Source organism: Marmota marmota, unplaced genomic scaffold (genome assembly GCF_001458135.2).
Source record: "Marmota marmota marmota unplaced genomic scaffold, marMar, whole genome shotgun sequence".
Taxonomy (NCBI): domain Eukaryota; kingdom Metazoa; phylum Chordata; class Mammalia; order Rodentia; family Sciuridae; genus Marmota; species Marmota marmota.
Window position 1 is genome coordinate 440,498 of NW_025999944.1, and position 15,052 is coordinate 455,549.

At 45.5% G+C, this 15,052-nt stretch overlaps 1 protein-coding gene across 8 annotated transcripts in view; it reads right to left on the reverse strand.

Moving 5' to 3' along the window:
- The window catches only part of Blk (BLK proto-oncogene, Src family tyrosine kinase), a 53,904-nt gene that overhangs the window by 14,326 nt on the left and 24,526 nt on the right, over positions 1–15,052 (reverse strand). For 4 of the 8 annotated variants that reach the window (XM_048801483.1, XM_048801478.1, XM_048801481.1 and 1 more), the window contains 3 exons: positions 3,094–3,199; positions 1,217–1,268; positions 10–103 (listed from right to left, as the gene is read on the reverse strand). In XM_048801483.1, coding sequence (XP_048657440.1) covers positions 10–103; positions 1,217–1,268; positions 3,094–3,198 — 251 coding nt within the window. In that variant the 5' untranslated portion in view covers position 3,199. Of the gene's footprint in view, positions 1–9; positions 104–1,216; positions 1,378–3,093; positions 3,200–3,582; positions 3,716–8,088; positions 8,406–13,978; positions 14,125–15,052 lie in introns of those variants that run through there. The other 4 variants (XM_048801479.1, XM_015499413.2, XM_048801482.1 and 1 more) reach the window with 4 other exon arrangements.

The following is a 15,052-nucleotide window of genomic DNA, read 5'->3' on the forward strand; positions in this document are numbered from 1 at the left end:
GAAACTCACTCCTTCAAGACCTGCAGCTTCTCGCCCTTCAGCATCTGCAAGTCCCGGTCATTCACAGCGGCATAGTCATACAGGGCCACCACAAAATGCTCCTCTGGAAAGAACAAAGTAGAGATGGCCACCACTCAGGCCCTCAGGAGAGGGGAACTGGGAGAACGTGTGTCGTGAGCCATCTTCTGGCTACCAAGCAGGGCAGGGGCAGGGCCAGAGCTGAAGAGAAAAGTCTCATCAGGCGGCCTGTCTGTCCAGGGACCGGCTGCCGTCACAGCCCGCCTGTCTTCCCGTCTGAGCTCTGCTGAGAAGCCCTGGACTGGGATGAGGATGGGGGAGGGTGGATGTGCAGCGGCCACCATTGCTGGCCATCAGCGGGCTGCAGGACCTAGTTTGGGAACCACCGTTGGCTGGTCCCCCATCCAGCCATATCCCCCCCTGCCCCCAGCCCGTTAGTGTGAGAGCCTCCCCCTTGTCCCCTTCCTTCTCCCCCTCCCAGCCTTCTCCCAAAGTACCACATCTTGAAGGTGGCAGCTGAGGCCTTCACCTCTCCACCCTGTTGGTGCCCAAGCCCCAGTGGTGAGCCTAGCTGGCGGCACCCAGCCTGCCTGGCCCCAGCCCTCTCTGGAGGGCTGCTACTTGCTGGGGGGTCCCTGGAACAGATGTACGAGAGGGCTGGGCTTGTGGCAGGCCATCTTTCCATGATCACTGCTAGTGATGAAGGCTCCCTGCACACTTGGCCCAGGTCCCCCAGATGGCTCTCTGCCTCCCCAGGAGTAATGATTCAGCTCTGTCACTGATGAGTGCTGTGACCTTGGGCCAGTTGCCTCCCTTGGTTGGGAAAGAGGCATTGGAATGGATGACAGTCACCCCTGGGGTCTAGGGCTCAAGTCCTGGTGCACCAGGGGTCAGCACATTCACGGCCCCTGAACTTCCTTCCTAGAGGTGGGGAGCTCCTGTGACAGGACAAGGGACACCAGGTGAGGACGCTGACTGCTTTAGGAATCTGCTTGTGAGGGTGACAGGCTGAGATCCTAGAGGGAGGGCCCCGGGTTACCCCTCGCTACCCCTCCCCTGGCTGTGCACTGCAGGCCCCGTGCACTAGGTGAGCCAGGGAGAGAAGGGCCCTGCTGGCCTGGCCGAGTGGGTGGATGAGTGGGTGAGTGGTGAGTGGGTGGGTAGGTGAGTGGGTGAGTCTTAGATGCCCCCTTCTTACCACGCTCTGGGTGCTCCTCGGGTGGTGGAGGGGTGAGGTGATTGAAGACCACCTTGGGCAGAAACACACACACTCCAAGTTAGTTCAGCTCCTGCTGCTGAACCCGGATGTCTCGAGAGGAAACTCTAGAGCATGTCAGCCAGACTACCGAGGGGTCCGCTCTGAGGAAGAGGGTGGCCACCTTTGGAATTTCCATACATGCGGCTCCTCAGGTACCAGTGCCACCCCTAGACAAGCCCCGGACCATCTGGCATCTGGCCCTGGCCACAGTACACATGCCCCATCTTTGAAGGGAGAAAAAAAATCAGCCACCAGGATTAAAATCCTGGTTCTACCATTTAAAGTTGTGAAGTGGTATTTGGTGACATGGAAAGAGACTTAGAGAGTAGATTCCCTAAAACTCAACAAACATTCTCACAGGCCTGTGGGTCAGCTGTGGCACACGGATACCACAGAGCATGACGAGAGTGCTCCGAGTAATGACAAGAATGGTAATACCTAGCGCATTTTAAAATGTGGGATTACCCTTGTGACCCATGACGGAGGATTGGACAAGCTGAAGTAGACCCGTGCAGTGGGATGAACAAGCTGCAGTGACACCTGTCAGCACAGGTGAACCGGCAACGTAATGCAGAGCCCAACCCGAGTCCCAGAAGAACACGGGGTGCTGGATTCAGTTGGTGTAAAGTTCGTGATGTGAAAAATGAACCTGTGTATTGTTTAGGGGAAATACATACGTGGTAACAAAAAAGGAATGATAAGCAGGTTTGGAATGCGGGGGTCTGGGGTGAAGGGGACAGGCTGGGTAAGCAGAGAGAGTCAGGGAATGAGTCACTTTTGATTTCTGAGGATGAGGATTTATTTCTTAGTAGGCGAACACTTTTTTTTTTTTCTGTGAGATTTTATTCTCTCAACCTGACGTAGGTGTTATAAATCTTACTTTTTTATTCCATACTTATTGGACACAATTTTGAAGTGGTTTTGCAAAATGGTGGCACCATGTGGTTCCATTAAAAACTTGCTCCCGTGATAAAATGAATGCATAGGAAAAGGGTCTGGAGCAGGACCTCCGAGGAGATGACTCCTGGTATTTCTGGGAAGTGAAATGATGAGAAATCATCATCATTTTGTTTCCCACAATTATGTGGCTTGCTTTTTTTTTTTTTTTTTTTGTACCAGGGATTGAACCCAGGGGTCCTTAACCACTGAGCCACATCCCTGGCCTTATTTATTTATTTTAATTTGATTTTTTTAGTTATACATTACAGTAGAATGTACTTTGGCAAATCATACATACATAGAGTGTAACTTATTCTATTCAGGAACCAACTTCCTCAATAAGACTCCTAAAGTGTAAGAAGTAAAATCAGGAATCAATGAATGGGATGGTTATCAATCTGAAAATCTTGACAGCAGAGGAAACAATCAAGAATGTGAACAGAGATCCTATAAATGGGAGAGAAATCTTCACCACCTGTACCTCAGATACAGCATAAATTTCCAGGATACAAACACTCAAAAGACAGCACCCGTCATTCTCCAAAGTCCCTCTGCTGTGTGCTGAGCCCTGTGTTACTCAGGGACACAGAGAAGATGCCCAGGTTCACCCATGGAACGGGGTCAGCAGTTCCTACACCTGACGGGTCCCTGTTAGATGAAATGATGACCACGTGAACATGCCTATGGTGGGCACCAAGCAGAACAGGGGTCCAGGTGCCACTCTCCAGTACCCCAAACAAAAAGAGGCTCTGCGGTTGGGCAGTGGGGAGGTGTCAGTCATCCAAAATCACGCCCCAGAAGGGCAGGTCCAGGGAGCCCTGGGTGCACTGGGCTCTCTTTCCCACTCCCTCCCCAGCTCTGAGGGGCTGGGCACTTACCAGGGGTGGCAGTGGTGGGGGGTCTTTGCTCTGGGTGCCGATCTTCAAGGGGCTCCAGCCCTTGCCCTTCTCAGTGACCTGCCTCTTGCTGCTGAGCAGACCCATCCTGTAGGGAGCACAGCAGATGGATTGTGAGACCGTAGGTCCTCAGGACCTCTGCACAGAGGAGCCACCGCAACCAGCTTCAACTAGAAAGCTTGGCGGAGGTGGGGCAGCAAAGGCCTCAGAGTCAGAGAGAGTTAGGGGGGTGGGGTGAGCCAAGATCACATCCATCTTCCTTCCTTCCTTCCTTTCCTTTTCTTTTTTTGGGGGGTGGGGGTGCCCAGAGAAAAGAAATGACTGCATTGAGGACAAAAAATGACCTGGCCTGGTGCTGTGGCCAGAAACTGCTGGGGTGGATCCTAGACCCTGGGGACAGGGAAGGCCTGACCTACCTGGAAGGAAGCTGGGCAGGGAGGCCACACTGAGTTCCAGGGGAGCCTGACCTACCTGTCCAGGGCCTGGGCTTTAGTCTTATTTTTGCCGGTGGGCAGGCATGTCACTAGGAAGTCACAGTTCCCAGGGCCCGTGGGCTCCTTTGTAGATGGCAAATCTTTGTTAGAATGTGTCTACCCTCCTTTCCAGATCAGATTTCAGGTAGGACACCCTATGTTTAAGGCAGACAGCATAGGCATTAGGCCAACTGCAGCTTCTCAGAAATATCAAGAATCTTCTTTAGCCTGACACAGTGTTGCACACCCAGCAGCTTGGGAGGCTGAGGCAGGAGGATCACGAGTTCAAAGCCAGCCTCAGCAATGGTGAGGTACTAAGCAACTCAGTGAGGCCCTGTCTCTAAATAAAATACAAAAAAGGTCTGGGGATGTGGCTCAGTGGTTGAATGCCCCCGAGTTCAATCCTCAGTACACCCCCTCCCCCCCAAATCTTTAGAGGTGAGAAAAGCACAGTTAAGGCTATTCTTCGGTAAATAATCATAATGTGGCAGTCAGGGGAAGACCAGAGACCATTCCCTCAACACCACCCACCAGTCACCACTGTGCAGCTGCCAGGGCTACTGCTCAGGGCCGGGGGGTGTTCGTGTTCATAGGTTGTCTATGGCCCGTGCAGAACAGGCCCTGGAGCCCCCATCTAACCTGAGACCACCACAGCCCCACATGCACATCTGGCCATCCACAGGATGTCCGCTCTCAAGGGGAAGCCCCAAGTCACTACTCTTGCTGAGGGGCATGTGAGTGAATTCCTTCGGGCGAGGATACCGTATTCCATCCATTCTAAGATGCACCTTTTTCCCATTTCAACATCTCTGAAACCAGGAGGAGTCTTACAATCCTCGGTGCATTGTAGTATGATCACTAACAGCTTTTCCTGTTTTAGCAATACTATGAAATAAATGCTAGCTCCCTGGAGTGGTGCCTTAGATTCAGTGAAATACACATCTCTCCTCAATCTCATCTTTTAAAAAAAAGACTATAATAATTTTGTATATAGAACAAAGCCACAGCAACTAACCACAGTCTGTTTTTTTTAGTATGTCTTGCCATAGAACACCTAAAGCTTTACATTTGTAAAGAAAAATACTTTTTATATTTAAAAGTTCTTTATGTTAATTCATATCAGCTTTACTATCAAATCACTCATGGTGCAAAAATTACAAGCAGCACTTCATCTTGCAGAGATTTTTGTTTCCAGAAGTTTGAATATGGGATTACGGGTTTGTATTAGGAACACCTACTGAATTTTAACAGGTCTTTGATTAGTATCTATCAGTATGATAGATACTTTTTTCTTCTTTGTTGACACAATGAATTTTTTTGGTAAATTTTCTGATAACAAAATACCTTTGCATTCCTGAATAAAAGCTGTGTGGTTATGCTATGTTACCCTTTTGACAGGCAAATGGACCCTATTTGCTAGTATCTTCTTCAGAACCTACATTTCCAAGGGAGATTTGTATGTGGCATTAGCACTAAGGTGCTGCTGGCTTCATCGTATATTCTGGGGAGCTCTCCACCTTTTCTATAGTCCCAAGTAGCTTAGTTAGCATTGGGATTATCTGTTCTTTAAAGGCTGGGTAGGTCATAGCCATTATATCACATGTTCCTGGGGCTTTCTCAAATGGTAGATCTTCAAATGCTTCTCTCATTTCTTGTATAGGAATTGGCTCGCTTTCCCTCCTCTTTGTGCCAGTTTGATGAGTTGTATGATTTATAGGAGACCTTCGATTTCTTCTACAGTTCTCAATTTGTTGCCATAAAGTTTTGTGTAGTGTCGTTATTTATTTATTTTTATTTATTTATTTTTTGGCAGTGCTGGGATTGACCCCAGATTGCATGTGCTAGGCGAGCATGCTACGGCTGAGCCACATTCCCAGTCTTTGTAGCATTGTCTTGTAACTCTTGATTACAGCTTCTTTCTTGATCCTAATATAAATTGAATGTACTTTCTACTCTAATTAAAATTCCAATTGAATAAAATTATCTGGACATTAATACAATCAAATAAAGTTTTAATCTAGTTTTAAAATTATGAAAAAGAAGACTTGCCTAGCACTACAAAAAGCAAAACAGAACACTGCAAAAAATGGCATGAAGTTGGAATAGAAATAGATATCTCATTAGTGGAATAGAATAAGAACCCTGCACACGGATTCTGAAAATAACACAGGAACTACATATATGAAGGTAGTGCTATTTTAATTCAGTGGAGAATAGATGGTTTATTTTAGTTTATGGTTACTGGGAAAATGACTATCTACCTAGAAGAAAACACAATCTTACCTCACACCATATTTAAAAATAGGTCTGGGAATGTAGCTCAGTGGTAGAGGCTTGCCTAGCATATGTACGGCCCTGGGTTCCACCTTTAGCATCAAAAAAAAAAAAAAAAAAACAACAACAAAAAAAAACTGGGTGCACTTTAAAAAAACAATATGTTTAAAAAAAGAAAAACAAAAAAAATTGAAAAATTGATTGATTGGTAGAAAATCATACATAAAACCCAGAGTTTGGGGACAACTATTAACAAAGATAGGATAGCCAGAAGCTAAGAGAGAACAAAAAAATACATTTATAAACATTGAAAGTATTTCATGACAAATGAAACCCATAAAGTCAGCAAATAAACGATAGGTTGGGGAAAAATTTGTGGAGCACAAGTCAGGGAAAGCCTTTTTTAAAAATAATTTTTAGATATTAATGAACCTTTATTTTATTCATTTATTTGTATGCAGTGCTGAGAATCGAACCCAGTGCCTCACACATGCCAGGCAAATGCTCTACTACTGAGCACAACCCCAAACAAAGGGAAGATTTTGTTTATAATGTATTCAGAGCTCATGAAAATTGACAGGAAGAATATGGTAACATCAATCCACTCAACAGTAAAACTCATGAAAATTGTAAATAGAAAGTTCATAAAGCTCACACCCAAATTGCTAAATGAACATAGGAAAATATTAAGGTTATTTACTAAATGGAAAACACAAATCAAGAGAACAATAAAATGTCACACTAAATGAATGAGACAGATAAACAACCAACCAAACAAACAAAATGATAATCCAATTGTTGATGGTAAAGTGAAGGAAAATTGTATTTGCACACATTTCAGGTAGAAAAGCATATATTCTAGGTACTATTATTTTGTTTGTCTTCCCCACTCATTTCCAGTGTGAAAGCTCTGTGAGTGCTGGGCTCTTTATTTTATTCATTGTTGACTCCAAATTTCTAAAGCAGTGCCTGCCACGGGGTGTGCACCTAACAAAATATTTATCAGGCAAATAAAATGTGAAATACTACTGACTTTTCAGAAAGCATTGATTGTTTGTTTGTTTTTCAGTGCTGAAGACCAAACCCAGGGCTTCTTGCATGCTAGGCAAGCACTCTACTACTGAGCCATAGACTCCCAGCTGGAAAGAAATCTTTTAAATTCTGTTAAAATTAAAAAAAAAACCCACACCTTTAGATTTTCAGTTCCACTCTGGAATCTATCAGATGAATGTAACATCATTATATAGAAATATATGAGATATAAAAATGTTTTTGCAGCAATAGTTACAGCAGCAAAACGAACAAAAAACTCCCCAAAATCAATAATGTAACTGTTCATCAGTTAGGGAATTGTTGAATAAATCTATACTCTAAACTTCTCTAGAATGTTATGCCACTATTATAAAGATTGTGCTGGATCTTTACCAAGGCTAAGTAAAATGTCTACAGCATGCTGAACACAAGAAAGAAAGATACCCCACATTTGGAAGTATCCGAGAATGTGAAAAGAAACCCCTCCTGTGTGTGTGTGTGTGTGTGTGTGTGTGTGTGTGTGTGAATGTGTGTCACATAGGGAGAGGTCTAGGAGGAGGAGTGTAGAATTGCTGTTTTCTTGGTTATTTTGATTATTGGCAGTGGCATTGGGAGCTGGGAAGATAGGCACAAAAGACAGAGATGAGAAGCCAAAAATAAAAGCAAAATTTAAACGTTGTTGGGGGTGGGGGTATGGGGTGGTGTACTCATGCAAAGTAGGGCCCAACACAATAGTTCCTAAAATGTCAACATTGTTTATCTCAGGTAATAAGAGTTAGTGTGATAATTTAATATTCCTTGAATAGTAGGAAGCATATTTTATTGTTACAAACAGAAAAATACAAAGAATGTGAATGATTTGCCCAGTAGCTGAGGGGCTTATGGCCTGGAGTCAGGCCTCCTCCAGTCCTAGCAAGAGAGAGTGGCCTGGGCTGTCTGAGCCTCAGGCCCTTCCTGACCTCTCAGCCTCCCTGGCTCAACACAGGGTCCACGGGCAGCTGCTCCCAGAGCTTGCCCTGGGCTTGGACACCTGCTTCTTCACCGAGTGACCAGCCCTGTTATCTTCCTCTGTCCAGTCAGCCCAATCACCACCAAGTTTAAACTTGGTCAAACACTGTGTCTACTTAAACATCAAACATGAACATTTAAAAACAAGGCAGAAAGAAAAATTCCTAAAATCAAACAACCTATTACTTACACTTCTGTCTTTCCACTGCTTAGCAGAGTACGCCCAGCTTTTCCATGGCCTTTAGGACTACTTGGGATCTCTCCGGAGCCTCTGCCCCAGTGGCTCTGAATGGAGACTAGAGTCACTCAGGAGCTGAGTGACAACCAGCACTGTGACTGGGGCTTGGGCTACCGGCAGGCAGTTTCAGGTTGGGTGGGGCCAGGAAGTTCAGAAGTCCACCCAAAAGCAGAGGGAGCACCTGCAGGTCTGGGGGCTCCAGGGGGCTCTGCTTCCTTGAGTGAACACTGCTTCCTTTGCAGCAGAAAAAGGATGGGAGGGGGCGTGAGTCTGTGTGCGTGCGCGTGTTTGTGCATGTACAAGAGAGACAGAGACAGAGAGAGCAAGCAAGTGCATGAACCCAGGGTATATGCCTGTCCATACGTGTATGTGTATGTGTGTGTGAGAGAGCATGCGTGGGCACGTGTGTGCACAGTGGGCGGTTAGTAAAGGAGGGGAAAGTGGGGAAAGGCTGTTTGTCCACATGAAACAGACTAGACCCCCTGTCGGCCTTCTCAGGAAAGGGAGGTCCGTGTTCCCCCTGGGGAGATGCTCAAAGTCCCCAAGAGCCTCAGCCAAACAGGGGATGTGGTGGAGGCAACAGCTAAAAATAGAGCCATGAGAAGCCCTCCCTTTACCCTTGCCTGCATGTCATGTTGAAAAGCACACATGCGTGATCCCTTGATACTCATGAAGGGGTCACAGATTGGCTACAATGATCCTCACTTTGCAGGTGAAGAAAGGGGGGTGAGGAGGCTTGCTGAGATGGCTGGAGGGTGTCGTCTGCCTCCCCATCTGGGCAGAGCTCACTGCCCAAAGCAGGTGCCTACGTGGCCTTGCCTGGGGCCTGATCCCCTCGGCTAAATTCAGGTTCAAGTTCAGATTCCCTGGTTGGTGGGGAGGGGGGCTGCCTCCTGCCTATGAAGGAAGAACTGAAGAGAAGCTGCCGGCGATGGGAGGTCTGGTGGCTGAGCGCCACTGTGGAACTCCAGGCCGACTACAGCCTCCTCCTGTCTCCCTGGTCCAGAGAAGGCAGTCAGTGGGTCCAGGAGCCAGGGCTCCAAACAAGCTGCTTATTGGCTCCGTGAACCTGGCAAATCACTTCATCTCGAGTCTGTCTCCTTACGGTCAGGAAGGTGTGAGACCAATCCTGGTTTACACCAAGAGCCTTCCGGAGAAAGTATTCCCCAAGACAGAGCCGAAGAAGTCAAACGACACTTGATGTCCTGATCTGTGCAGGGGGCAGTTCCACAGCTGCAGAACTGAACCAAGTTGTACGATTCTCAATGACACCTTGCCTGCTTGGTGAATCTCCACAATCTACTTTCAGCCTTTTGAAGGTGTCTGTTAATTATGCACTTCCACATGACTATGGGCTTGGACTATTTGTGTAAAATAAGGGTAAGAGGGACCAAAATATGAACACCATTGTGCAAACCCTGTGCTGGTAAGGCTGAGTGGCTGGCAGGTGGGCACAGCCCCATGGAGGCTGGAAACGTTCTGTCACTTGCTGAAGTGCTCAAGTCTGAACTTGACACATGGAAAACATTTAGAAAGTTGATGCACAAAAAAAAAAAAAACCAAATAGGGTGGACTTCACAGCATGAAGGACCAATGGCCTGTGCGCAATTCACACAGTCGCCAAGCAAATCATGCAAGATGAGGGCGAGGAAAGAAAATGAACAAACATGCTAAATATTTTGGTTTGGCTTTCTTTCTTTTTAAAATTTTATGTTTGATTGTCACATGGCAATTGTGCCTATTTCTAGATAAATATGAACTAGTGGTGGCCTGTGAAACTCGGGTGGTAACCAGGATGGTCCTTGTTTATGTTGGGATTTCCTGTCCCCCTGAAGCTGGGGTCAGGGGCCAGGAGGGTGAGGTGCAGGGAAGGACAGAGGTCTGCCTGAGCACCGGGCTGCTGTGCGACCCAGCAAAGTGCTGAGCTGTCTGAGAGCCTCCGTCAGCTCTGGCCCTTCCAGAAACCCAAGCGTTATTTGGGGGCAGAGGAACAATAGATTGAGAACGAGTCTCCTACACAAAATCAACTCTGGGAGGAGTATGGAAGAGTATGACGAAAGGTCAGCTGGCCCTGGTCAAGGCGTTTGGCAGCAGTGCTGCCGGGGGCTTGGCATCTCCTGTGTCCTACGCCCTGACTGTGCCCTCTGCCTCAGGCACCCTGTTTCAGAGAGGCCACACAGGGCGGTAGACGAGAATGCAGAGGCTAGCTTCCATCCCAGTTTTGCCATGTTGTAACTGCCCTTCAGCAAGTAGCTTGACACTTCTGTCTCTTAATTGCAGAGTAATGATTTCTCCCCCTGGGGTGTTATAAAGACTAAAGCAGGATCACAGTTACCAGTGCATCTTGGAACAGTGCCTAATTTATATCAAGTGTCTGATAAACATCCTGCTGTTCTTCTGCCAGGGATAAGGACTCCTTCAGTAACCGTGGGGTAGAAGTTACTTGGGCCCTTCTTCAGAGGAGCCACGGCGACATCAGGCAACTCACCTCTGCCATGCAGCTCGTAAGCTGTGGGCCAGCCTGGAAGCAGCTTCTGAAGACCCCTGAGCCCCCGCCCTGGAGCCCTCGCCATGCATTGGTTGAAAGCTGAAGCTTTCTGGCCAGAGCTGCCGGCCCCAGGCGGACAGCATGAAGTAATATTGGCAAAGTGGGGCTCACCCTGGGTGTTGGCAGCTGTGCCGAGATGCCAGCCGGCCTTGGTGAGATCACTCCTGGGGCATTCTGTGGGCATCCAGGACTTTGAGTCCTTCCCTTACACAGACCAGCTTGTGCTGGACCTGGTCCCTAGATGCACAAAATAGAGTGATTGGCCTGTGACTCCAAATTAAAGCAGAGGCCAAAGAACCTGAACAATGACCCATTTTTCATGCCTCAACTCAGGATGATTCAGCTCCACGAGGCTTTCTCAGTTCTGCCCCGAGATCCGCCCTCCACATCTAAGCATGAGACGGCCCCCCTGACGCGGTTAGAATTCCGTACCCTGGTTCATTTGGTCACAAACATTCAGTCTTTGCTGTCAACCATGTAATGTGTCAGGCACAGCAGAAGACAGGGATGAAACAAGGAAGAGACCTCAAGTGTGAGATGGGGGAGAGTCACAAGCCCAATCACAGCCACTCAAGGGAGGTGAACCACACAGAAGAGAGGCCTGGCAGGGCCCTGTGCGCTCAGCACGCAGAAGTCTCCAGGGGCCAGGAGGACGGCTGAGACAGGATTGTTCAGGTTGAAACTAGTTTTATGAAACATTAAAAAAATACTAAAACGGTGATTAATGAGCCTTAATAGACTAGATTCAATACTTATCCTCACATTTTATTCTCGACTGAAGCCTTTGATAATGAGCAACTTCATTACAAATAAGTGAAACTTGGAAATGAAACAAGGGGCTCACAGTGAATCATTTCACTTCCTGTACTTGGCACACATCTCTAAAACGTGGACACCTCTCCTGTAACCACAGTGTCATTTTATTAACCCTGAGGACACTAGCTGTAGAATTAAGATGTCATCTAACCCTCCAGCCACCCAACCTAACCCATCATGAAATTCTAACAATAATCCCAAACATGGCTTCTCGCTTGGTTTGTCTTGTTTAAGATTAAAAAAAAAAAGTTTCAAATCTTATTTGAATTATTTCCCAAACATGGCTCACATGCTCCTATGTCTCCTCAAACTGAATTCCCTCCTGCCTCAGCTTGGGGTAGATTCATGCCATTGATTTGCAAATTCAGTCCTATAGAATGTTCTGCATGGGGAATTCTGCTTCCCTGTGGTGGTGCATCAGGTGACTCTCTCTCCCTCTTCCTTACACACTGAGTGAACTCCACCGGCTCCACCAGATCTAGGCTCCTCTCGTAGGGATGCTACCTAGGCGTGTTTCTCCACGGTGCATTCCATCAGGATACTCACGATGTCTAGCTACACCATCTAATGGTGCTGAGAGAGAGGGGATTCAGGGGTCCTCGTTCCTCTGTCAAAACATTCCTCACCAACATTTCAATTACTGTCTCTGTTAGGGGTTATAGAATGTCCATAATCTGATTTCCTCATTTATCCCACGTTTGTTTGGGGGTCAAGAGAAGAAAGGATGAGAAAGTGGAAACATTGCCATGTGCAATCACCAGAGTTGGGCTGGATTTGAGAGACAGGTATTTTCCCAAAGTCATTTGAGACAGGAAACATATTCAGCTGGCAAAGTTTTTCCATTGGCTGGATTTCAGAGTGACGTAGAATTATTCAAGGAACCACAGTTCATACCTTGTATGATACTCTTAAAGCCTGCAGCATGCAGTATCCCCAGGTGGTCTGCTGTCCTGGTACTGATCTGCCCTGATCCTGCCCAGCTCCTGTATGGGGCACTTCCCAGCGCCAGCAAAGGGCTCCCTAGATGCTACCTCCTGACTCCTGGCAGAGGTGAGGGCTGCGGGGCACACGTGGCCCCTGCAGTGGCTGAGCTAGCAGTGATAACTTAGGACTTGTGTGTACCTCTGGTCCAGGTGGCAGCTAGTAGGCACAGTGAGGAGATGACCATGTGGCTATTTTAATTTTATAAAACAAAAACATTTTTACTGTGGAAATTCACTCCCCTTCCCCTACCCACTGTGGTAAATGTGATAGAAAAGATTTCAGATGATAAAAAGTTTGAGGGTTCTGAGCAAAACTTCAGGAAGGAAGATGGCATTCTTAGTAATACCGATGAACATTTACTGTCACCTACTCTGACTCTGCGGACTTGGGCAAGCTTGAGATCATTAAGCAATTATGTAGACAAATAAAATTTCTTTATATGAACAAAATTCCTTTTTTTGGAAGGAGGCACCATATAAATTTATATTTTAAGAACTCTCAAAGTAGTGATAATTAAAACATGTTACAAATTATGGAATTTGCAGATAAATGGTTGGAGCCGGAGAATGTCATGCTAAGCGAAATATGCCAAACTCAAAAAACGAAAAGCCAAATATTTTCTCTGATAAGTAGATGCTGATCCATAATGGGGGTTGGGGGTAGGGAAGAATGGAGGAGATTTGGATTGGGTAGAGGGGAGTGAGGGGAGGGGAGGAGGTGTGGAGGTGGGAAGGATGGTGGAATTAGATGGACATTATTATCCCATATACATGTATGATTACACCACCGGTGTGATTCTGCACCATGTACAGCCAGAGGAATGAGAAGTTCTACTCCATCTGTGTACAATGTGTCAAAATGCATTCTACTGTCATGTATAACTAATTAGAACAAATCTTTTTTAAAAAAAATTTAAAAAGACATGTTAGTGAAATGTAAAACATTAATACAGCCACTATTGTATTTTGTATTGATGTTCAAATTTTAAGTTTTTACATTGTTTTCATTTTTAAAAATTAAAATGAAAAGTTAAAGCATGGACTCTTTACATACTGATGCTGTCCATTCTTTCTTGGTGGCATGTGTTTCTGCAAACTCGGCTTGCATTAGAAGCAGCTGGGGAGCCACAAGCCCCAAGCCCCCCCAAGTCCCGAGTCCCGCCCCAGGACTTCTGATGCACAGGAGGGGGAGGGGGGGTCTAGACCTGCATTTTTTTACACTTGCACAAGAATGCTAATGTGACCTTGCAAAGACCCTTTCCTTGGCTAGGCTTTGCTTCTGGAGTACTGTTGAGTTGTAAAAAGAACTAAAAAACGGAGTCCATCTTTTCTTTCTTAATCTTCTTCTTTCTGTAATTGGTGCTTATTATTTATACAGAATAGTGAGTTCCCTTGTGGCGTATTCATACATGCATATAACACAACTTGATCAATTTCACTCCCCGGTCTCTCCCCTTGCCTTTCCCTCCTCCCTTCCTGGGTCCCCTTCTCTAACCTGATAGTCTTCCTTATACCCTCATGACATCCTTCTTCTCATCTTTCCCCTCTAGTTTCCACACGTGAAAGAAAACAGATGATGCTTGTCTTTCTGGGTCTGGCTTATTTCATTTACCACGATACTCTCCAATTCCATCCATTTTCCTGTAAATGACATAGTTTTGTTCTTCTTTACAGCTGGATAAAACTCCTTTGTGCATATACACCACATTTTGTTTATCCATTTATCTGTTGATGGACATCTGGGCTGATCTCATAACTTGGCTCTGAGTCCCTCTTAAATAATGATAGATGTTTTACTGCTCATGGTCCTCTTGTCTCTAAGTGAAATAATTTTTCTTTCCTCCATACAAGCATTTCTTACATATTACTCTATTTCTGCATAGATTTCTGACATGGAGAAATACTCTTTTCTGTAATAACTAGCACTTCTGTGATACTTTCCAGCTTGCAAGTATTTTCCCATATAGCTTCTCAAAAGATTCTGTAAGTTAAACAGAATCTCCTTACCTTTCCCTCCTCTTCTTCTGAAATAATCAGAAAAAAAAGGCATTCTTGCACATTAAAAATGTGACTGAAAAAAAAAAAGATGTGAATGAGGTTCAAGTTGGTGATCCAAAATATAAGTCTGGAAAATATCCTAGAAACAATGCAAAATAATAATACAAAATTGAGAACACAGACAGGATGTCCACTCTCACCGCTCTGACGCAACATCATTCTGGAAGTTCTAACTAGTGAAATGAGACAAGAAAATAAAAGGTATACATACTGAAAAGAGGAGAGAGACTGTCTTTTTTCACAGGAGACATGATTCTTTACATAGAAAATCCCAAAGAATCAATAACAGCAAAAAGTGCTCCTGGAACTGACATGCAAGTGAGATTACAAGGTTCAAAGTTAAGTGACAGTTAATTACTTTCTCATATACTGTCAAGGAACCATTGGAACTTGACATTTAAAACGATGCATTAATACCAAAAATAACCATATGCAAATATAAATCTAGTGAAATATGTACCAGATCTATATGAAGAAAGCTACAAAATCCTAATAAATGAAAAAAAAAAGA